Source organism: Elephantulus edwardii, unplaced genomic scaffold (genome assembly GCF_000299155.1).
Source record: "Elephantulus edwardii isolate Elephantulus edwardi_28Jun2011 unplaced genomic scaffold, EleEdw1.0 scaffold00350, whole genome shotgun sequence".
In the NCBI taxonomy this organism is placed as follows: Eukaryota; Metazoa; Chordata; class Mammalia; order Macroscelidea; family Macroscelididae; genus Elephantulus; species Elephantulus edwardii.
Window position 1 is genome coordinate 20,822 of NW_006400100.1, and position 25,527 is coordinate 46,348.

The 25,527-nt window shown below is 39.2% G+C and overlaps 1 protein-coding gene and 1 pseudogene across 1 annotated transcript in view; one reads left to right on the top strand and one right to left on the bottom strand.

Moving 5' to 3' along the window:
• The window catches only part of MEIOB (meiosis specific with OB domains), a gene marked incomplete at its 5' end in the record, with an annotated part of 49,567 nt that overhangs the window by 15,478 nt on the left and 8,562 nt on the right, over positions 1-25,527 (top strand). Inside the window, 5 exons of the mRNA XM_006901915.1 lie at positions 492-687; positions 4,839-4,939; positions 5,932-5,984; positions 6,077-6,172; positions 6,721-6,822. Coding sequence (XP_006901977.1) covers positions 492-687; positions 4,839-4,939; positions 5,932-5,984; positions 6,077-6,172; positions 6,721-6,822 — 548 coding nt within the window. The remainder of the gene's footprint in view (positions 1-491; positions 688-4,838; positions 4,940-5,931; positions 5,985-6,076; positions 6,173-6,720; positions 6,823-25,527) is intronic.
• On the bottom strand, positions 16,502-25,463 carry LOC102847186 (annotated as a pseudogene).

Below are 25,527 nucleotides of genomic sequence, written 5' to 3' on the forward strand. Positions count from 1 at the left end.
TCCAGCACCACAGCTCAAAGGTGTCAATTCTCCTTCTATCCTCCCTAGTCATTGTCCAACTCTCTGATGCATAACAAGTGATTGCCTGTATCAGGGGCACCTTGGTCTCCAGAGAGACCCCATGGACACTTGTACCCTGCGTTAATCATTTTCTTCAGTCCATTGCCACCTCATTACCTGGGAGGCACTTCTGGCATAGGCACTCATCAAAACAAAGGCACAGCTGAGGCCTTATGCCAGTCTGGCCGAGGCTACTGGTGGGGCACCACAGTCCTGGTTGTGGAATACACACAATACAACAAGGCACCTATTAACAACAGGATACTTTTAGTCAAAAATCTTCTGCAGTCTTTTTCAGTGTTTCTTAGAATCAAAAGTACATTTCTTAATATATTCTAAATTACACTCCTTCCAATAAAGTAACTGTGAGCCTAGAATTATTTTTCTATGCAAGAATCATGGAGTAGTAATTGTGTGTTTTTGTGCTTTAGCACCTGTAAACTCTTGCTCAGCAAGAACCACTCCACAGTAAGAGTCTGTCCCAGGTACAAGGTGAACACCACACTGCTTTCCTTGGTCCACCTGCCAGTGAAAGAGCATCATGATTATTACTCTCTGGGTGACATTGTCGCAAATGGACAAAGTCTCAACGGGAAGATTATCAGTGTGCTGGCGGCAGTGAGATCGGTGAGTTCAAACCACTGGAAACAAATGTAGGTGTAGGGGGAGCCTGCAGGGAGGCTATAATCAAATACTTTGAAATTTTATTGATACTATGAGTTTTCAAGCATGGAAAAAAATCAATGCAAGTATCTGAAGTACTAAGGAATTTGGGACACTTATACAAAACACAACTGTCCCAAATAAACTCTAGGATAGGATTGGTGGGGTGAAGCCTTTGCTCCAGATTCACACAGTTATATACAATTTCCCACCAGGTGGCAGTGCATCCTATCACTGTGATAACATCTTCCCAAGAAACCCAAAAGACTGAAAATATGCATGAACCCTGTACACCATACATAGATAAGATAGATCCACATATGTTATACACATCAACTTCTATAACATTTATGGTCCATGTAGATCATTTATGTCCTATATTTATGTTATTCAAGTCCCACATATGTGCCATGCATGTCCCAGATAGGTCATGTATTTTCCATATAGGTCGGGCATGTCCCACATAGTTTGTGGGTGCCCCACAAATGTGTCATGCGACTTGCATGTTCCAAAGGGTTTACATTTTATTTGGAAAACAGTAGTCATGACCAGCTAGAGCAATGTAGTTTGCTCAGCGATTGATTTAAGGAAAGCTTAGCCCTTCTCATTAAAGGCAATGTTGCTAACAAGTACCCAAATAAAATTGTAATTGATTCTGTAATGAGTGATCACTGAGCTGGAGTGGTGGTTGTGTATCATCAAGTCAGAGATGACCCACAGCTGACCCTCTGTCAGGTTTTCAGAGGCAGTTAATTTCACAGGAAGAAATTGCCCCTCTTCCTCCCACCGAGCAGCTGGTGGATTCAAACCGCTTGCTTTCAGGACTACTGCACAGCTTCTTGCCAGTAGGCCACCAGAGCTCCCTAAGCTAGGGTAGATGTGCTAACTCTCTGAGCACTTTCCATACATCTTAGACATGGGAGAGGAATTGCTCTCACTCACTAACCTGAGGTGAGTAATGTGAGTTGAATAAACAAAGGAATCTATTATGGGAACCTTCCTAGAGGGAAGAAGAGTTCCTGTGATGAACTGGCCTCTGGTGTCCAACCCCAAGTACAAGAGACAAGTCCACAAGAACAAGGGCCATCCCTACCACACACTTCATCAGTATCTTCTCCCTCCAGCCTGTTCTTATGACTCCTTCTCAAGGCCATAGTTGACAAGACATAGATTGCTTTGCAAGAATTTAGATTTGAACTTTTGTGGGTTATCTCAAGACTTAAAACCAGGGAAGCTTATATATGTATATAGACCTATCACAGAGCCAAGTCCCAACTCCGTGAATTAGGTCTCAAACTGGAGGCTTGCTCTGATTCAGGCATCTGCAGGGATGATGAACTCAAGAACGGCCACCACTGCCGCCGGTCCAAAAATGGGGGGTCAGATGGTGATAATCCAGAGAGTAAAAACTCCAGAGGGCATTACCAGAATGTCCGTGTATAGATAGGATGCAGGCCAGGCGAGGAGACTTCCTTTCAGCTGATTGGCTGTTCCTGGTAGAGTTCCTTGTGCAGATGATCACATCTTGTCAGACTCACAGAACAGACATAACCACATTGTTACATAACTGAGGCCAAGAGAACATGGTCCAGGCAAATGGATACACAACATCAGCCACAACAAAAAGGGCAAGAGTGAGCTCACTTCTCAGTACAGACAGGATGTTGGTCTTCCTTCTTCCGATGATTAACGCAGGTAAATGTACTCAGGCATTATGCATTAACAGGAAGGGGATTCTCCCCAGAGGGCTCTCCCCTGCTGCCAAGGGCCACATTTATTCTGTCTCCTGCCCTCGCCTGACCTAGCACAAAGCCAGCTGTCACTATAATTTGACACCTAACAATATACAAATAGAGATCATTTTCAGAGAAATTAAGGTTCAGTCTTACAAAAAGGCAAGAAAGTGTCTGCCAATTCCCATGTGGTACCAGGAAATATCATTATACTTAGAGTGTAGTTAGAATTTGCCAGAATTCACAATGACTTTCACCTGCAGTAGCTTTCCTCTCTCTCTCTCTCTCTCTCTCTCTCTCTGTGTGTGTGTGCGTGCGTGTCACACACACTCACAAACTCCACTGTCCTGGGGTTCCATGACCCCCCTTTTTGTGTTTAGTTTCCCAGCTTGCCCCAATTCTCTTACATTTCCTTTTCTCCAGACTTTTACCCACCTTGATCTTTCTCCTTTCACTGCATTTTTAACTATAAACATTTACCATTTTTTAACTTGTATTGTGATTTGAGTGAAAGTTTACAGAGCAAATCCCTATACATGTTTCATGACATTGACTAAAATCCTCACAATGGAACTTCCTCCTTGGGTTTCCTGTTTCCATCCCTCCTCCTTTCTGATCCCTTCCTGTCTTCTGAGCTAACCCTAGGTTAGTGCTTGTCTTTTGCGCTTGCATGGTTGGTGGTTCTAAGCAATGCATACCTCTGTGGTATTATTGATCACCTTGCAGGTCTGTCTGCTGTTTGCTGAAAATTGATGCCTGTGGGTGAGTGTTGCAGACCGAGGGTCCCAAAGAATAGAATCATTTTATAGTTAATAATAAAGAGACAAATAGCCAGGAATGAGATAGAGCAGAGAGGGTAAAACAGTTCTCGACTGAAGACCTCGAGCCATGCTTCTCTGAGTATTTATATAGAATCACAAGGAAGTACAAAACAAAGGATAATGGTGAAATCTTTTACAGATAAGGCCAAGTTCCTCTTTATGTTAATCTCAAGAGGGAGGGATTAATTTGATAAAAACTAAGAACAATGTTGACTCCTAAGGAATGCCCCAGTGTCACAAGGTGACCTCCTAAGGAATGCCCCAGTGTCACAAGGTGACCTTCAGCTTGTATTAAGCCTCTCTCATTTCCCAATACAGCATTTGGTCTACTATTATTAAATTTGATATTCGGCTTCCCTCAGGTGAGTTTATTTCTAAGCTTGACACATGACTCTGGCCACAGCCTCAGAGAGTTCTCAGATCCCTACAGCTTTCAGTATAGTGTTTCTCCCCACCCTGGCCATGATGCAGTCTCCTTTCCCACTCTGACTAACCTCTTCCTCCTGGATCTCTTCTGTTCTGGAGACCTGGACTCTCTAAACAACCCTTCCTTTTTCTTCCCTTCCCTTCCCTTCCTTTCCCTTTTCTTCCCTTCCCTTCCCTTCTTTTTCCTTCCCTTCCTTTCCCTTTCCTTTCTCTTCCCTTCCCACAGAGCTCCATGCACATGACTGACATGGCAGTGGGGTTGCCAGAGGAGGTCACAGTCTTGGCCATGCTGGGGGCTGGCTCCATGTGAAAGCTCCATGGGGAAACACAAGTCCCCAAGTCCACCCCTTTCCTCATGACATGGATGCAACTAGACAATGTCAAAAATGTCCCAAAGTCAACCTTTTGACACTGAGTTCTTGAGGTCACAGAACTTGTCCTGTGACCAAGCATGCCTTGTGTGCCTCAAGGGGTTCAGGAGTGCCCTGGAGGCTGGCTGGTCATGAACCATCTGTCCGGTATGGTGGGAGACCTAAATTATTAAGAGTGGTATCTTCAATGAGAAAGATGGGATAAATTATGCATACTGCATTGAAACAGTTGAGGGAGAGAACTGTTTAAAAAGGATATATGATTAGGTATTGTCATGACAGGAGTCCAGAACAAAGGCTGCATAATGGAGTAGACTTAAGGGGAGGGATTGTATAACAATGAAAGACTTTTACTTTTCAAAGAGAAGAGCGAACTGGGATGGGGCAGGTTGGGCAGGGAGAAATGTGCAACAATGAATGAATGGGGGGATGGGGGGATAGAGTTATATCTTTAGGTCTCTCCTTGGCCAGACAGATTTGTGGCTGTGCTGAAGACAAGAGAGAGAGCCCAAAGAAAAGAGATGCTTTCAAATCATCAGACAGTACTAGTTCTTGCCATTTTAATGTGCCTTACTTGTATTTAACATTTAAATGCTCCCATAAAATGTTTATTAAGTCCCTCTGCACAATTACTCAATCCAAACTGCCTTTGAGATTATTTCCACTCATAACAACCCTCTGTTGGGTTTCTAAAGCTGTAAATCTTTATGGGATGAGACTGCTACAGCCACAAATGACAAATGATGCCCCCTTCCACTTGTCAGGTTGGAGAGCCCAAGTCATTTACTACTTCAGATCGCAGGCAAGGCCAGAGGTGTGAAGTGAAGCTCTATGATGATACAGAAACTTCCTTCACAATGTTGTGGTATGTTCTCACTTCTGCCTCATGATATGAGGTTCCTACTCCTGTTACTGAGACAGGGCTGAAAGGTGGTGGGTTCACTGTCAGGGGAGATGTGCTTTCTGGTCAGTGTCTTTCACTTTAGGTTGCAGGCCATAAAACAGATACCACCCGAAGGCAGAAGGTAGGATCTTGCTAGGATGGACTAAAAGGTGATTGCTGTGTCTTCCTGTTCTGTCTTATCATGCAAACCCTCCACCCTTGAGTCAGTGCCAACTCATGGCAACACTATAGGACCAAACAGATCTGCCTAGAATGTTTTCAAGGCTGTAAATCTTTACAGAAACAGATTGCCTCATTTTTCTCCCTAGGAGTAACTGATGGATTCCAACCATCAACCTTGTAGTTGGCTGCTGAACACTTAGCCTCTGCACCTCTGGGGCTCCTTGTTTTCTCAGCAGTAATATTTCATCAGGCCCCACTGATGATGAGCAAGGCAGACTAATGTGAACAGTCCTGGAGAGGGATGGAGGTGTGACTCCCAGGGATCTGACCTTGGAGCAATGCTAGCATGCTACACAGCATGGAAGCTGAGTATGAATCTGTTTATGGAAGCCCTAAATTAGAAGAGTGCCCTCGGTCCACCTGGTGATCTGGGCAATTTATCTTTGTGAGAACCCTCCCTAAAGGTTCTGACAGAGTAATTTTCTCACCACTGGCTTCCAAGTAGCCAAGTAGGAATGACCTATTTTTGTTAGGTGCTATCTAGTAAATTCTGACTCATTAGAGACCCTATGCAAAACAGGGGAATATCCCTGAGGATAGGAAAGACAGGCTTGAGGAACAGAATGTTAATGCTGTCTGGCAAACACATTTGTTAAAGAGGTGATTCCTTATGGAAATTTTCAATCCTCTGGTCCAGGAGGCAGGAAAAGCAGACTGTCAGCCATAAATAACAGCATTGCCAGTTCTCTTATCATACAGCCATTTTATTATCTCTTCTTTACAAAATTCAGTTGGGACCACGAATCTATTCTGCTGGCGCAGAGCTGGGTGCCTCGAGAAACAGGTACGATAACATAAGTATGCACACTGTCTTCCATTTCTTTATCCTTTCTACCTTTCCCATGCGATAATCTAAAATGGCTTCTCCCCAAACAGTGATTTTTGCTGCAGATGTAAGAATAAGTTTTGACAAATTTCGGAGCTGTATGACAGCAACTGTAATCTCAAAAACTATTATTACAACCAACCCAGGTAAGGAGCTCTGTGACATCCACATCCCCATGGAAATGACCTTGTTAGATACCCGGGCCTACGGCAGTGCAGCTAAAAAGAAACTTACAAATTGGGTCTAATACTAAGAAGAAATCAGAAACTTCTTTAGATGACTTTTTTTTTAACCTGTGATGAACTGTATTGTTGATATCTGTACTAAAGACATGCAAAGAGCAGAACTGATTTTTATTTTTTTTTCTATAATTATATTTTATTAATTTTCATAAACATTTACAGAACTGATTTTTAGTGCTATCATCTATTGTATACTTTAAGAGATAAGTGTCATTGATAAAACAAAACAAGTTATTGACAATTTAGAAAATAAAAATGTGTTTTCATACACTCAAATAACTTTTTCTGAAGCATGAAGCATGAAGATCATATTCCTCCACAGAGGCCTTAGATGGTGCCTTGTTAAAAGGAGGGATGGTATAGGATGCAGAAAATGGGGATACAGGTCAGCAGAGCTGTTCCCAACACCTAGCTCACTTCCCTTTACTTGTTAATACATTTCCACTTTTAAGATACACCAGAAGCTAACATCCTACTGAACTTTATAAGAGAAAATACAGAAATCAGAACTCCAGATATGGAAATTGACAATTATCTGAAGGAATCTATAAATAGTAAGTGAGTTGGGTATTTGTTTTTATTTTGGTCTGGTGTTTTAGTAAGTGATTAATTTTCCTTTTTTTAAATTAATTTTAATGAAAGTTTACAGAGACTGGATTTCCATTCATTCATTGTTGCGCTTTTCTCCTTGCCCACCCTTCCCCCATTCACTCTTCTCTTTGAAAATAAAAGAAAAATTTTTTCATTGTTATACAATCCCTCCCCCAAAGTCCACTCCACTATGTAGCCTTCATTCTGGACTCCTGTCACAACAATAATACCTAATTATATATCCCTTTTAAACAGTTGTCTCCCCCATCTGTCTCAATGTAGTACACATTATCCCCTCTTTCTCAGTCTCCCCCAACCCCGATGTCAGTCCCATTTTACAACTGTGGCACTATGCAGTATTTGTCCTTTTGTGACTGAGATATTTCACTCAGCATAATGTCCTCCAGGGTCACCCATGTTGTATAATATTTCATAAGTTCCTTGTTTTTCAATGCAGCGTATGCCAGAGCTTCTCTATCCATTCGTTGATGGGCACTTGAGTTGTTTCCAATTCTTTGCTATTGTGAACAAAGCCACTGTAAACATGGGTGTGTGTATATCTGCTTGGGTAGTAAGTGATTTTTGAAATATTGTTTGAAGAGGCGAAAATTGGAGCCTTTGAAATTTTGCTTAATGTAGTGAAAGTTATTGTATCCTAACTCTATAACTATTTATGTATTCATTTCTAAGAGCAGTTTTAAACTTTTGGGGTTTATGTAATATTTGTATGAGTCTGATAAAAGCTAATGACCCTCTCCTCCTAAAGGCTGATGTATACAAACATAGAAGTTTGAGAAAATGCCATGTCTTCATGGACCATGAGTCCACGAGGCTAGACTTTAAGAGGTTCCGTTTCTTTTTCTTTTTTCTTTTTTTTTTTTTAAGAGATTCTGTTTCTTGATGTCTGCTTACATGGCCCATCTCAGCCATCATAGAACTCTATCTCACTCCTTGGAAGCATTTCTCTCACCACCTCTCAGGAGATGCATTATTTCATCAACAAAGAGGACATAGAATTCTTCACCCCTGCCTAAGGGGTAACAATTGAACTAACCAGGGGATGAAGGATTCTGCAAGCCCGTCATATCAAAACGCTCCCCTAGAATTCTATAAAAGCAGGAACTTGCATTGTTTCATGAATGACATGAATGTCATTTTTTCAGAAATTACTTCCTTTCAGGTGCAGCCACTGATTGAACAAGATGCTCGTGAATCAAACTGAACCATAATATATTTCCCTATAAGAAGAGTCTGTATGCTAACTAGGGAGCTCTGGTGGCCTAGTGGTAAGAATCTGTGCTACAATCCTGAAAGCACACAGTTTGAAACCACCAGCTGCACCACAGGAGAAGGATGGATAGTCCCTTCATATGCAATTTCACCCACTGAAAACTTGCTGCAGAGTCAGCGATAGGTCTGTTCTAGCTCGGATGGTACACAACACAATAACAACATATATTAACTAGATAGAACCGAAACGTTCATTCTGATAAAGGAAAAGGCAGTATATAATACAAAGAGGTCAATGCAGCATGACTAAGCCAAAGGAAGAGGCTGAGAGGTATACAAGAATTCAGGCAACTATCATAAATGCTGTAACATATATAATCTTGCAGCAACAATGATGATCAACAAAAATTTGTAAGCATATAGGTGTCAAATAAGTGAGGAAGGTCATATGGTAATGGACCTGCATACATATGTATACATAGGTAATGTTATTAGACGCCCTCAAGTCAGCTCCGACTCATAGTGACCATATGTACAACAGTACGAAACCCTGCCTGGTCCTCTATCATCCTCAAAGTCTACTGAGTTTATACCCATTGTTACAGTCACTGTGTCAGTCTGCTTTTCCAAGCTTAGGGTCCTTTTCCAGAGACTGACTTCTATTGATAAAGTACCTAAGATATAAGAAGTCTCTCATCACTTTTGCTTCTAAGGTGTAAGTATGGATTATATACACATTTATATGTGATGGATGAGAGAGAGAGAGAAAGAGAGAGAAATAGCTCACTCGCTCTGTGGCCTAGTGGTAAGAATCTGTGCTATAATCCCAAGGGCACATGGTTCAAATTCACCAGCTGCTCCAGAGAAGAAAGATGGACAATCTCCACCTGTGTGATTATCTGCCTGTGAAAACCTCCTGTAGGGTAAGCTGTCAGTCAGTTCCAACTCAACGGTATACAGCAACAACACACATATATATAAAATAGAGCACATAGTGACATAGTTTTATGTCTACTTAGACATCCAAGATGAACCACTGTACTTGAAGACTAAGTAAGGACCGTGGTCTCAGGGATATCCCAGTCACTTGGCAAAGCACAATTCATGAAAACATTCTTGGCTTAAGAGTATTGTTAAAGATCTTTAAACCTTATGAGCACCTGCTTAAGAAGCAAATATTCATCTCTTACTATCCAGAGCAAAGAAGAAAGGAAAAAAAATCAAGACTCAAGGTAGTAGTTAGTCCAAAGGACAGATGGACCATGTGAACCACAGTCTCCTCTAATCTGACATCAGAAAAATTAGATAGTGTCTTTCTGCCACTGTTGACACTCTGAACAGGACTACAAAAGAAGGCTCCAGTCAGAATGGGGAAACAATGTAATCAGACTTGTTTGTCTAAAAGAGAATGGAAGAGGCCTCAGGCCTGTCATCCAAGACAGTCTTCTGACTTGAAACTGAATTTGTACCTGAAGCCAACTTTGAGCTAATTCCATCTGAGACAGGCCTATAAAAGAGACAGTGACCCTGGGAAGATCAGTCAACTACTGAGACCAAAAAGGCAACATTTGCCTAAAAACAAAGGTGAGAGATCAGGGAGGAAGAGGAAAATTGGAAGAATGAAATGGACAACTCAGGAGCAAAAGCAGAGAAAGCTGATGTATTGCAGAGTTTGCAGGCGTAGAGCACTTTTTAACTTAATTATAAATGAGAAAACTAATTTAATAGACAAACTTTCATCTAAAGCACAATAAGGTATTGAAAAAAGAAGGGTCTACAAAGTTGTGTTATTTATCAATGTTACTATAGTCGTTGTTCTTAGGAAACATTTAAAAATGTCATTTGCCAAAGATTCCATTTCAGTAAATATCCACAAAGCACGCAAGCGAGGATTGATACAGATTTGTTACAAATTTATTTCCATCCCTAGGAGTCATCCAACCATGAAATAAGGCAAAAGCATAGGTAGTACTACTAGTGGGCTACTCAAAAGTGTCATATTTGTATGGAAAATCATTTTTCTTGTGTGTTACACTAGTGTGTTACACTAGTCACAAAGATGATACTTAAGGATCCCTTTCTTTTATCTGACTGTGTGAACTTTCTAATTAAATACACTCAGAGGCAAAAAAATTAGCTACCATATCTTAAAATGCTTGTTACTCTCCTAAAAAGGTTATATATGGGAAATGATGAGATTTTTAGGGTGAAAATATAATCAGATTCTGGCGAGCTCTGGTGGCTTAGTGGCAAGAAGCTGCACTGCAATCCCAGAGGTACACAGTTCAAATCCACCAGATGCTCTGCTGGAGAAGGAGGAACAATCTCCTCCTGTACCAGTCAGATCCGATTTGATGGTGGTGGTGGTGGTTGTTGTTGTTGTTGTTGTTGTTGTTGTTGTTGTTGTTATGTGCCATCGAGTCGTTTTCGACTCATAGCGACCCTATGCACAACAGCCCTAAACCCTGCTCTATCCTGCGCCAACCGCACTGCCTCTGACACACCCATCCCGATTACCCCAGTCACCGAATCAATCCATCTCATAGAGGGTCTTCCCCTCCTGCGCTGTCCCTTCACCCTCCCAAGCATGATGTCCCTCTCCAAGGACCCATCCCTCCTTGCAACGTGTCCAAAGTATGTCAGACGAAGCCCCAGAATCCTTGCCTCCAAGGAGTAGCTTGGTTTAATCCTCTCCAAGATGAATCCGTTTGTTTTCCTGGCAGTCCATGGTACATTCAGTACTCTTCTCCAGCACCACAGCTCAAAAGCATCCACTCTCCTGTCCTACCTAGTCATTGTCCAACTCTCTGATGCATAACAAGTGATTGCGATTGATTTGATGGTACACACACACAAATAATAATAATAAAAAATTTAAAAATATAATCAGATTCTTTTAAACATCCTATTAAAATGATATTGTTATTGTTAGATACCATTGAGTCGAGTATGATTCACAGAGACCCTATGCATAAAAGATCTGAACCTAGGCCTGTCCTGTACCATCTTCACACTTCCTGACACAAGAGCCCAATGCAACAGTCACCATACCAGTCCACCTGGTTGAGGCTCTTCCTCTCTTTTGCTGAATTTCTACCCTTCCCAAGATCATGTCTCACTCCAAGGAATAGCACCTCTTAGCAATATGTCCAAAATAGTGAGGCGAAGCCTCATCACTCTTGCCTCCAAAGAGCACTCAGGCTACTCTATTCATTCTTTTGGCCATCTATGGGTTGTTAAGTGCTCTTCTCCAACACCATAGTTCAAAGGCATCAATTCTTTTTCTGTCATGCTTATTCATTGCCCATGTCTTGGATGCATACCTTGTAATCGGAAAGACCATGGCCTGAATCAGACACACCATAGTCTTCAAACTGACATCACTACTCCTCAACAATTTGGAAAGGTCCCTAACTGCAAATTTTCCCATTGCAATGAGAAAATTATATTACTCACTGTTAAAAGCAAAAACAACATAGAATTCAACTCAACAGTACAGAAATAAACATTATTATTACTTTGAGAACATCTTTCAATCCATCTTTTTGTGCATGGAAACTAATAGGCAATGACATAAAAGTGTGATAGAAAAAGAAGCATGCAGATAATTTTTATTTAAGAAAATTAAATTTAAAAAAAAAAGAAAATTAAATTTTATGTATTAGACATCAGAAAAAGAAAACTAATGAAATACTGAAAGAATTTTTGTTGTTGTTGTTGTTACATGCTGTCATGTCAAGTACAACTCATAGTGAACCTGTGAAACCAGAGCTGAATGCTGTCCTGTCTTGTGCTGTCCTCACAACCTCTCTCACACACTCCAACCTACTGCTCTAGTCACTGTGTCCATGCACTTGGTCAAGGTTCTTCTTGTCTTTCGCTGACCCTCCCCCTTCCCAAGCATGATGTCGCTCTCCAGTGAATAGCTTCACCTAGCAATATGCCCAGAATATGTGAGATGAAGCTTTATCATCTTTGCCTCCAAGGAGCACTCTTGCTGTACCTTCTCTAATATCTGTTTGTTCTTCTGGCAATCTATGGGATATTCAGGACTACAACACCACAATTCAAAAACATCAATTCTTCTTCTGTCATCCTTATTCGCTGTCCAGCTCTTACCAGCATAGCAAGTGATTGAAAAACCGTGGTCTGAATAAGGCATACTTTAGTCCTCAAACTAACATGATTGCTCCTTAATCATTTGAAGAGGTCACCAAATGCAGATTTTCCCATCTCCTGATCTCCTGACTGCTAGTACTAAATGTATTGACTGTGGATCCAAATAAGATGAAGTCATTGACAAGTTCTGTCTTTTCTCCATCTATACTCCAAATGTCCTGGCATGGACTGGTGAGTATGTCCAGGGCTGTATCTGTAATTTGAAACATGTTAGTTGATATCCCATCCATTCCTGGGCTCTTGGTCATATGATACTTCCTGAAATATTTCAGTGCCAGCCAGTTCTTTTTGGTATATTCCCTCCATCTTCTTTTGATTGGATAGTATTAGAGATACTGTCCAGTTTGGAAATCAATCAAAATGAGGAGAAACAGCTGCAAACATACTTTAATAATTGGAACATTTAATGTACAAAGTATGAATGTTAGAAAACTAGAAGTTATGAAAACTGAAATGGAAAGCATGAACATCGACATGCTAGGTAGGCCTTAGTGAGATAAGATGGATAGGCTTTGGCTACTATAAATTAGTCATATGCTGGGAATGAAAAACAGGAAGAACAATGTTGCATTTATAATTTAAAAGACAATTTCAAGTTCTGTCCTGAAGTACAATGTTAGGGGTGATAGAATACAAGGAAGACCTGTTAATATGACTGTAACTCAAATAGATGCACCAATAGCTAAAGCCAAAGAGGAGAAAATTAAATATTTCTGCCAAATTTTGCAATCCAGAATTGATCAAACATGCAATCAATATGTGTTAATGATAATTAATGACTGGAATGCAAAGTTGAGAAAAGGAATAGTAGTCAAAAATAATGCACTTTGTTAATAGAAGCAAGGCCAGAAATGGAATTATCTAATTTTGTATCTTCAATGACTTATTCATCATAAATACCTTTTCTGAAAAGCACAAATGGTGGCATACATATGGACATCACTAAATGAACTTCATTGGAATCAAGTTGACTACATCTGTGGAAGAAACCATTGGAGAAGCTCAGTAGCAGCAAAGCAAGGCCAGGTGCTGACTGTGGAACAGATCATCAATTACTCATGTGCAAGTTCAAATTGAGTCTGAAGAAAATTAAAACAAGTCCACAAGAACAAAAATAGTATCTGTTGGGGGAGGTGGAGGGCAGGAGTAAAGGAAATGGAAAATATCCAGCAGGCATCTGAAAAGACAGGGTAATGATGAGCATACTTCAATGGTGATTAATTTTATAAAACATAATGCATGGGAATGTTTGAATGTATGAAACACAATGTGAATGAAAAGTATTATGAAGCACACATATACGAACTTTGTAAGCAAACCAATATCGAATAAAAATTTTTTTTAAAATATTATCTTGAGTCTATTCTACTTGAATTTGAAAATCTTTTATGAATAGGTTTGAAGCATTGACCACCAGTAATCAAAGACCAGAAGAGTAGTGAGATGACATCAAGGATATGATCCATAAAGAGAGCAAAAGGTCATTACAGAGGAGACACCCATGTTTATCACGGCTTTGTTCACAATAGCAAAGAGTTGGAAACAACTTAAGAGCCTATCAACAAATGAATGGATAGAGAAGCTGTGGTATGTTCACACAATGGAATACTATGCTGCTTTGAAAAACAAGGAATTAATGAAATTTTATACAAAATGGATGACCCTGGAGGACTTTATGCTGAGTGAATATCTCCGTCACAAAAGGACAAATACTGCATGGTGCCACTGTTGCAAAATGAGACTGATCTCGGGGCTGGGGGGAGGCTGAGAAAGATGAGATAAATTATGTATACTGCATTGCAACAGATGAGAGAGAACTGTTTAAAAGGAATACATGATTAGGTATTATTCTCATGACAAGATCCAGAATGAAGGCTGTATGGACTTGAAGTGGAGTGGACTTGGGGGGAGGGATTGTATAACAATGAAAGAATTTTCCTTTTACTTTTCAAAGAGAAGAGCAAACTCGGGGGAAGGGTGGGCAGGGAGGAAAGTGCAACATTGAATAAATGGAAGCCCTAATTCTCTGTAAACTTTCATTAAAAATTAATAATAATAATAAATCTTAATTTTTTTTAAAAAACCCAAAGACAGAAGAGAAAGAAAAAACCAAAATGGATGCAGAAGAGACCTTGAAAATTGGGCTAGAGTGTCAAGAAGCCAAAACAAAGGGAAGAGATGAAGAAGTAAAAGAGTTTAACAGGAGATTTCAAAGAGCAGTTGGAGAAGACAAAGTATTATTACAGAATGGGCAGAGGCCTAGAATTGGAGAATAAAAAAGGGAAGAACTCACTTGCCATTTCTCAAGCTAAAAGAACTGAAAAACAAATTCAAGATTTGAGTTGTAATACTTAGAGATCCTCTGGGCAATGCTGAAGGAACTAGATAACCTTTAATAAAATTTTCTTCCTCCAAGTAATACCTTCTCCTGTAAAAGTCCTCTAAAATTAAGAAAAATTGGGGGGTGGGAAGTCTTAATAGGTCATTGGTTTTAGTTTTGTAAATTTTTTTGAAAGTTTTATTGTGGTTATTGTGAAAGTTAACAGAGCAAAATAGTTTCCCATTCAACAATTTATATGCATTTTGGGTGTTGTTTGTTTGTTTTGGGTTTGTTTGGGGGGGTTTTTGCATTTTGATTTTTTACCTTGGTTGCAATCCCTAAAATGCAGCAGAATTCTGACCACTTTTACCCTGGATACCCCATTTCCTTTTGCTCATCTTTCTTTCATCTTCCTGATTTCTGATTTTGTGTTGAAGGAGACAGCAAATCTTCCCTTTTGGTCTTTTATGGTTATTGTACTGAGATTATATTTCTCATAGGCATCATTGTTCACTTTATTATGCAGAGTGAAATATCTCAGTCACAAAAGGACAAACAGTGCATAATACCACTGTTATAAAACAGGACTGGCATTGGGGTTGGAGGAAAACTAAGAAAAGAGGGGGTGAGTAATGTACCCTGCATGGAAACAGATGAGGGAGAGAACTGCTTAAAAGGAATATATGATTAGGTATTATTTGCATGACAACAGTTCAGAATAAGAACTGCATAGTGGTCTTGAGGGGGGAATTGTATAAAATAAAAAGAATTAAAATAAAATTTTTTTTTCAAAGAGAAACACGAACTCGGGGGGGGGAGTGGTGGGCAGGGAGGAAAATGTGAAAAAATAAATCAGTGTAAATCCATGTTCTCTATAAACCTTCATTAAAATCTCAATTTTTTTAAAAAAGACTCTGTTTGACTAAAGGTGATCTGGTGCGAGTGGTTTCATTCTAGGATTGAAGGTTGTATAGGCCAGTCTTGGGAGCTTCACTAGTCTCTAGCAGACTGCAAGTCTGGCATACTTTAGGATTTTAATTTTGGTCTACAGATTTCTCCAGGACATTCTATTGTGATCCTGAACAAAGCAGCATTGGTAGCTGGGCACCATCTAGTTCTTCTGAACTCAGTCTAGTGAGGATTTTGTTTCATAAATTCATAAATTCCTTAGTCCTTTGGATTAATTGTTTACATGAGTTTTTAACTTGCTTTGCTCTTCTTTGTTCTGGATAGAAAGAGATCAACAATTTTTTCTTAGATGGCCACTAGCAAGCTTTTAAGATCCCAGAAGCTTTTCACCATGACTGATTTTAAAGTGACATCCTTGCTCTTGAGCACTTTAAAAAGATCCTTGAAAGTAGATTTGCCCAGTATAATGTCATTTGATTTCTTGACCATTGCTTCTATGAATGTTGAGTGTTGATCCAAGTAAAATTAAAACATTGATAACCCCAATCTCTTTTCCATTCATTGTGATGTTGTTATTGGTCCATTTGTGATAATATTTTTATACTTTTGCAGTTCAATTTGCAAACAGAATTCTTATAACAAATTGGTTTTAACCAAATCATATTTGAAAATTTCTTATATAGAAAACCCAGGGAATAAAGTGGACTGTTCATTATGAAGGTCTTAATTACATTATTTTAGTAGAAAATACAGGAAGTAGAGATAACTAAAACAACTAATGCAATATTAGATTCAAATGTAGCTCCTGTAGCTACTTAAAACATGGTTTTAGAAATGAGACCAAATATTTCCAGAAACCATAGAAACAGCTAAAGTAAAATTTGCCATGAAAGCCCTTATATTCATGCTTGACGTAGGGAGGTAGGAAGATATATAAAAACCAAGACACATGAGACATGACAATTTATGTACAACTCCCTTTACTGAAGGTGTACTTTCAAAATTCAGTCACCTTCTTCAGCTTCAGACTCAGATTCTACAGCATTTTCGAGCCACTCTACAAATATTTTCATTTGCTCAAAGAAGATATTTCCCCCTTTTTACAACACTTGCATCTTTATACCACTTCAGGATGGGCTCTTCACTCAGGACTTCAGCTTTATAAAAGAGCACCACTATATTCTGAAAGGCTTTCATGAAATGAATTGTTGTAGCAATACTCCTGAATCTTCAGTAACAGAGTCAGCTTGGACTGACCTTAAGTAATGTACAGGGCTACAAGTGTTTGATGGCTTGCTGCAAACTCCTCCATTCCACAGTCCTCATTATACTTGACTAAACTATTCCAATGACAATAGATTCTGGGATGTTGCGGGGTTTGTTGGTTTGGGGTTTTTTCCATCTTCTCCTTGACATGTAAAACGTCGTATCCTTGACATATCCTTAACAAGACATCTGTTCTTGCAGTTCTTCCTAGAGCTCCTTCCAAGCTCCTCTGGTTTGCTGATTTCTAACGTATTCCAAAAGCACCTTCAAACCTGCTGCCGTGAAATACTTTGTGAAGTGTTCAACACTTTGCTACTTGTTGTTATTGTTATGTACTGTCAAGTCACCTGCGACTAAGTGACACTGTGCCCACAACAGGTCTGAATCCTGCCGTATCCTGGGCAAATGTCACTGACTCTGACACACCTACCCCCATTACCCCAGTCACTACGTCAATCCATCTCATCCAGGTGTCTCTCCATCCTTCCAAACGTGATTCCTTCTCCAAGGACCAGTCCCTCCTAGGCAGGTGCCCAAAGTATGTGAGACAGAGCTTCAAAATCCTAACCTCCAAGGAGAAACGTGGTTTCAGCCTCCCTAGAGCCTCACCTTAGTTTCTACACTGATAGCTTTGCTTCTGAGTACTCTGGAGAGGTCCCTGGCTGCTTATTTTCCCAGTTCAATTAATCTTTTGATTTCCTGATTGCTGGTGGCAAGAGCTTGATTGCTTGATTTTGGAGCTGAGCAAGCTGAAATTGCTTATTGGCAGAAAAAAGTTCCATCAGTCTGTGATCCGTGCTGACTTTCCGAAGACTTGCAGCTACTGCATTGATATCTTTTTCATTTATCCATGATTTAAAGAGCTTTACAGCAAAATCTGCTGAAACCCCTTCTTTAACCAAATTCTTATTATAAAGGCTGTTAAGAATGGATGCATTAAGTGTTCCATTAGCCAGAAGAACACCAGTCGATAGAGCTAGCTTGTTCCTCTCTGACTCAGAAAAACCCTTTAAGAACAGCAGCAGCTTTTTAACTTCATAGTCACATCCATTCTCCAGGTATTTTTACCAGCTGATTAACTTGTTAAAAACCTGAGCATATGCTTGCACGGTCTCTTTTTGCCTTAATTTAGCATGTCTTTTATAAATAATCAAAATCAGCAAAAGCCAATGCTATCAGGCCAGCATTTTAAAACATGAAAAAGAGATGGCTTAATTGAAACTGGTAGTGATTTGGAAGCAGTAGCTAAGTTTCTTGATGCTTCTGGAGGAAAACTTGATTAGCGCTTATATGCAGAAATACCCTTTGACATTTTGGTGGCCAATGGAAAGCTGGCCCCAGATCATACACTGGCAGGTAACAGATGTCTGTGTGTTTCCAGCACAAGAAGACTGAAAGATCATGCAAAGATTTTTGGGGTTTTATGTCTGTCTTGGAAGAAGTGTAGCCAGAATGTTCCTTAGAAACAAAAATGGTGAGTGAGACTTCATCTGACATACTTGTTATGGTATGTTGTTAGAAGGAATCAGTGCTTGTAAGAAAACATGATGCTTGGAAAAGTGGAGGACTAGTGAAGGAGAAGAAGGTGTTCAAGGAGATGGATTTATACGGTAACTGCAACAATAGGTTTAAGTATAGCAGATATTATAAGATTAGTGCAGGATTGGGCAAGGTTTTGTTCTGTTGTCCATACAGCATAAGATTGAGTTCATAAGATTGAGTCAGAGCAGATTCAACAGTACCTAAATGACTTTCTCTCACCAAAGAAGGATATAGAATGTTGGCTTTATGAGTTATGTTGCCCTATATTTCCCCTGAGATTGTGGTCCTAAAACTTCAAGCCCAGTGCCTCAGTCTCTCAAGGTAGTTGAGTATAGCTAAGTTGGGTATAGCTAAGTGATTTGCATAACTTTGCTTTTGTAGGCTTTACTATATGTCTGGTTATATTTACATCACATACTAACACAGATGTAAAAGTAGCCTTATCCAAACCTACGTGTGTGTGTGCATATGTGTGTGTGTCTGTGTACTTTCATAGACATACACACTGTGACACACCTATTCCAATTACATACCTACCTGTGGATCCACTCATAAATTACTGTTTGATGTTACTATTGTTGCAGAATTGTAACATTTGCTGTTGTTGCCTTTTACTTTTTCATACCTCCCATTGTCTTCCTTAGCCTTGACCATGTTGTTAAGACCTCCTTACCCTTCACCCAGATTTATACGTAGTCACTATTTAGTGATCCCTTTCCATCCTTGATAACCATAACAGAATGTTAGCTGTGTATAAACCTTTTCTTGACTTTTTATTATGATAGTCTCATATTTGTTCTTTTACAATTTACTTCTTTTACTCAGTATCCTTCAGGTTCATCCCTGCTATGAAATGTTTCTCAGATTTATTGTTATTCTTTAAGATTGAGTAACATGCCTGTGTTTTTACTATAGCTTGTTCATCTTTTCTGGGCATTTCATTTCCACCTCTTTGGTATTGGGAATGGTAATGCTGTAGTGAATGTAGGTATGCAGAGATCTGCTGTGTCACAACTCTATTTCTCTAAGATATATAACTTAGACTACTGGAACATATGATATGTTTATTTCTAACTTTTTAAGGAAGCACCATACTGTTTTCCACAATGCATGTACTATTTTACAATTCCACCAGCAATATAAGGAGTTCCAATTTTCCTATATCCTCTCCAGCATGTTTTGTTTTCTGATTTTAATAGTTTCTATTATTGCCAGGGTAATATTTTGTTGTTGTTTTGATTTGCATCTCTCTGATAGCTATTGATCTTTCTGTATTTGTTGGTCTCCTAAATGTCTTCTTTAATGAACGATCTATTCAGATCCTTTGCCTATTTTTTTAATAGTATTATCATTCTGTTATTGAAGCTTCATTAAATTTGAGAGATTAGTCTCTTGTCATATATATTGTTATTTTTTTTCTCCAGACTGTAGGTTCTCTCTGCTCTTTTAGAGATGCATATAAATGTCTGATGCACATAAATGTTTGATATTTTTTAAACCAAAATTGTCTTGTTTGTCTCTGCTGTTTGTAAGTTTTTAGTTATGTTTGATAAATTTTGCCATAAATTAGAGGTCCTAAGTTTGTCCCTATTTTCTCATTGATGGTCTTTATAGATTAAGGTTTTACATTTAGATCTTGGATCCATCTTGAGTTGGTTTTTCTATATGGTGTGAGATATGGATCTTGTTTATTTTTCTGCAAATCAATATTCCGTTTTGTCAGCACCTTTTGCTAAAGAGATTGTCTCTTCCTCATTTAAGGTATTTTGGCTTTTTGTCAAAAATCAATTACACACAGGTGAATAAATGTACTTTTATTATTTCAGTTCTGTTCCATTGCTATGTGTGCCTGTTGTTGTAAGCTTTTCTTTTTTTACTACTGTAGCTATAGTCATTTCTGAGATAGGAAGTATCTCTTACTTTGTTATCCTTTTTTTAATAATTTTTTTATTTTAATTTTTATTTAACAAAAGTTTACAGAAAAGTTGGATTTTCATTCATTCATTGTTGGACATTTTCTTCCATCCCCTGCCCTTCACCTTCGGCCAGTTCACTTTCTTTTTTTAAAAAAGAAATATTCTTCATTGTTCTGCAGATTCCTCTTTCCCTTCTTCCCCCTCCTATTACTTTGTAATGTGCCTCATATTCTGGAGCTCTTCACTTTTCTGAATTACCTTTCCAAGGTTAGTGATTATTTTTTTCTCTTTCTTTAAATAATATTAACTGAATCTGAGTCAAGATATTATATATTTTTAAGGTAAACATAAAATTGAAGTATAACATAGACAAAAAAGAAAGCCAATTCTAGATGGACAACTCAGTGCTTTTTCCCATAGTGTGTACAGCATCAACCTTCTCCTAGCTAGATTACAAATGCCAATTCCCAGAATACCCCTCCCACCTTAATGCCATAAAAGCCATAGATTAATATTGCCTGTTTTAAACTTTTTCAATTAAAGCCATATTAAGAATACTCACTCTTGTGACACCTCTCTTTTGCTTGACATTGCATTTGTGAGATTGTGCCATCTTGCTGTGCAGAATGTTAATATTCATTGATGTACTGTTCTACTTAGGAATGTAAAAACTACAACCCAGTGATAGATTGAATTTGCTCCAGGACTTAAGAACAATAAATGACATAGTTGCGCCTCTACATCTTGTGGTTCCTAACCTTTATACGATAATAGACAAAGTGCTAGTCAATAGGCCTTTTATTTTAAGAACTACTTTCCCTCTTTACCTTGATTTGTGCTGCTGTTAGAACCTCTACTTGGAATATTATTGCTTTTTAATTTTTGACTCATGTACTTTTAACTTGTTAGTTAAATTTATGCCTTTTAGGCTCCAACAGTTCCATGATACATCTTCAAGGATATAAATATGTACAGCTAAACATAATTGATAACAGTGCATATAAATTCCAAAATCAATCTCCACAATAGTCTACATGTTTCCTATTGCCAAATGGGCCCTTTAGAGTAATGAGAGAAGATCTTCACCCTGAAACCTACAGCGTCCCTTTTTAGCAGGAAGTAGCTAAGAGAATATGCCATCCCCTTTTTCTTATGAATCAGGGTGAAGTCTCTCTCAGGAAGGAATGATAGGGAATGGCAAAGGACACACTGACAAAGGAGATTAATCAGAACTGGCTTTGACAAGCACCGTGGCAATTGGACAATTAAAACAGACTTTCAAGGGGAAGAAAAAAAAGAGGAACGACCTGGAGGGGAGGGTAGACAAAATAGTGCAACAATGAATGAATGGAAACCCAAAATCTCTGTAAATGTTCATTAAAATTAATAAAATTTAATAAAAAAAAGAATGTAAAAACCAACCCCATTGCCTTTAAGTCAGATTACAGCCCTATGGAATATACCACTACATATTTTTCTATTTCACTGATTCCGTTTTCCCCTTCTATTACAAAAGCGTCTATGTATTTTTTTACAAGTCGTGTAAATTATCTGTGTTTCCATTGAGTTACAACTAGGAGTAGAATTCCTTTTTCAGATATTTGCTGAAATAACTTTCCAAAGTTTGTACCAGTTTACCCTTCCACCAACAGTGTCTGAGAATTCCTCCCTCTCTGTGTGGGGTATTATTTGTCCTCTAAGTAGAAACTGTTGAAAACACAGGCTATACACGTGGATTTCACTTCATGGTGTGCACAAGAATCAGATTGATTATATCTGTGGAAGGAATAGTTGGAGAAGTTCAATATCAGCAGTGAAAACTAGGCCAGGTGCTGATTGCAGAATAGACCATTAACTACTCATATGGAAGTTAAAATTAAAGTTAAAGAAGGACAAATAAAATCCACAGGAATCAAAATTTGACCACCTGAGCTTAAAAACCAACTCAGGTACAGGTTTAAGGCCTTGAACACTAATGAATGAAGACCAGATGAGCTGTGAAAGGATATCAAGAATATCATCCACGAAGAATACAAAAGGTCAGTACAAAGACAGAAGAAGAATAAAAGACCATAATGGTGCCAGAAAAGACTCTGAATATTGCACTGGAGTGCCGAAAAGCCAAAGAAAAGGGAAGAAATCAACATGTTCAGGGGCTGAATAGAAGATTTCAAAGGGCAGCATGGGAAGAGAAAGTAAAGTATTATAATGTGCAAAGAACTGGAGTTCAAAATTCAAAAGAGCCGAACTTGATATGCATTTCTTTTTTTATTATTTTAATGTATTTTTTAAGCTGAGGGAACTAAAGAAAAAATTCAGGCCTCAAGTTGCAATAGTTAAGGATGCTATGGGCAGAATATTGAATGATCCAGGAAACATTAAAAGAACATGGAAGGAATATACAGTCACTGTACCAAAAAGAATTGGTTGACACAGAAGACTTTCAAGAAACAACATATGATCAAGAGGCAGTGGTGATGAAGGAGGAAGATCAAGCTGCTCTGAAAGAAATGGCAAAAAACAAGCCTGAAGAATTGATGGAATACCAATTGAACATATTTCAAAAAACAGAAGCTGCCCTGGACATGCTCACCAGGTTGTGCCAAGAAATCTGGAGGACAACCACCTGGCCACCTGACTGGAAGAGATCCATATTTATTCCCATTTTAAAAAAAAGTGATTTGACAGAGTATGGAAATTATTATACAATATCACTCATATCGCATGCAAACAAAATCCTGCTGAAGATTATCCAGAAATGACTGGAACAGAACATTGGCAGAGAACTTTGAGAAATACAAGTTGGATTTAAGAGAGATTGTGGCACTAGAGATATTATTGCCAATGTCAGATGAATCCTGTCAGAAAGCAAAGAGTACCAGAGGGATATCTATCTGTGTTTCATTGATTGTGCAAAGCTATTTGACTGTGTCGATCACAGTAAACCATGGTTAACCTTGAGGAGAATGAGAATCCCAGAACACTTGATTGTGCTTATGTGAAACCTATACTGGGAGCAGGAAGCAGTCCTCAGAACAGAGCAGGGAAACACTTCATGGTTCAAAATCAGGAAGGATGTGCATCAGAGATGTGTCCTATCTCCATACCTTTTCAATCTATATGCAATCTATATACAGATCATTAAGGAGACTGGACATTATGAGGAGGAATGTGGCATCAGGATTGGAGGAAGACTCATCAACAACGTGCATTATGCAGATGGCACAACCTTGCGTGCTGAAACTGAAGAGGACCTGAAGCATTGCTACATAAGGTCAAAGACTATAGTTTTCAATATGGATTGAAGCTCAACATCAAGAAGTAAAAGATTCTCACCACTGGGCCAATTGGTAGCACCATGATGGATGAAAAAGAGATTGAGGTTGTTAACAGTTACAGATTGCTTGGCTCCACAGTCAGCACCCTTTGACCAGCAGTCAGGAAATAAAAAAATTAATTGCGTTAGGTAAATCTGTCAGGGACCTCTCCAGAGTACTGAGAAGCAATGATGTCAGTCCAGAGACTAAGGTGCACCTAATCCAGACCATGGTCTTCGTAATTATTTGCTATGCATCAGAGATTTGGACAGTGATGAAGGATGACAGAAGAATTGATGTCTTTGAGTTGTGGTGCTAGAGAAGAGTCTTGAACAAACCGTGGACAACCAAGAAAAAAATAGGTATGTCTTGGAGAGGGTGAAACCAAGTTTCTCCTTGGAGGCTAGGATTTTAAGCTCTGTCTCACATATTTTGGGCATGTGGCCAGGAGAGGAAGACCCTGGATGAGATAGATTGATGCAGTAACTAGGGCAATGGGGGTAGGTCTGTTGGAGTCAGTGAGACAGGCTCAGGACAGAGCAGGCTTCAGAGCTGTTGTACACAGGATTACTGTGAGTCGCAGGTGATTCAGCAGCATATAGCAACAACAACAACATACAATGATTAGTGAAGTCAATGTTTTTATTAGCCTTTTGGTACCCTTCTGTTGTTGTTATTAGGTGCCAGTGAGTCGAGCATGACTCATAGCAACGCTGTGAACAAAAGATCTGAACCCTGTTTTTTTTTTAACCCTGTTCTATACTGCACCATCCTCACACTTCCTGACACACTAGAGCCCATTTCAGCAGTCACCATGCCAGTCCACCTGGTTGAGGGTCTTCCTCTCCTTTGCTAACCCCCACCCTTCCCAGCATCAGGTCCTTTTCCAAGGAACAGTCCCTCCTAGCAACATATCCAAAGTATGTGAGGCAAAGCCTCATCATTCTTGCCTCCAAGAGCACTCTAGCTGCACCATATTCAAGACATATCTCTTCGTTCTCTTGGCTGTCCATGGGATATTCAGTGCTCTTCTCCAACATCACAGCTCAAAGGCATCATATCTTTTCCATCATCTTTATTCATTGTCCAGGTCCCTGATGCATAGCTAGTCATCGGAAAGACTATAGCCTGATTAGGTACACCTTAGTCTTCAAACTGACATCACTACGCCTCAATAATTTGGAAAGATCCCTAACTGCTGATGTTCCCAGTGCAATGTGTCTCCTTATTTCCTGACTGCTCATACCAAGCATGTTAATTGTGAATCCAAGCAAGATGAAACTGTTGACAGATTCAGTATCCTCTCCATCCACCATGATGTTGTCTATTGATTGGTCCAGGGGTAAGAATCTTTGTTTTCTTGACATTGAGATGCAATCCATATCGAGAGCTGTATTCCTTGATCTTCTGTAACAAATGCTTCAAGGTCTCATCACTTTCAGCAAGCAAGATTGTATAATCTGCATAACACAGGTTATTGATGAGTCTCTCTCCAATCCTGAAGCCACACTCCTCCTCATAGAGTCCAGATTCTCAGATGATTTGCTCAGCATATAGATTGAATAAGTATGGGGAGAGAATTCTACCCTGGCACATTTCTTTCCCAATTCCAATCCAGCAAGTGCTTCCCTGCTCTGTATAGTATTCTACAGCATTCATATGAATGTACCACAGTCTTTCAAACCGTTTGATTGTGGTTGGACCTTTGGACTGTTTCCATGTTCTTGTGACTGTAAGTAATGCTGCTGTGAACATTGGTATACAAATCTCCACTTGTGTCTTAGGTCTAATTTCCCAGTGTAATAGCTGGGCCATCTGGAATTTCTATGTTCAGCTTTTTGAGGAAACACCAAACTGCCTTCTGGAGTAATTGTACCATCTTATAAACCCACCAAGAGTGCGTGAGAATTCCCACCTCTCCACATCCTCCAGCATTGATAGATTCTGCCCTACTAAACTTTCCCACTGCTACTGGGGTGAGATGGTATC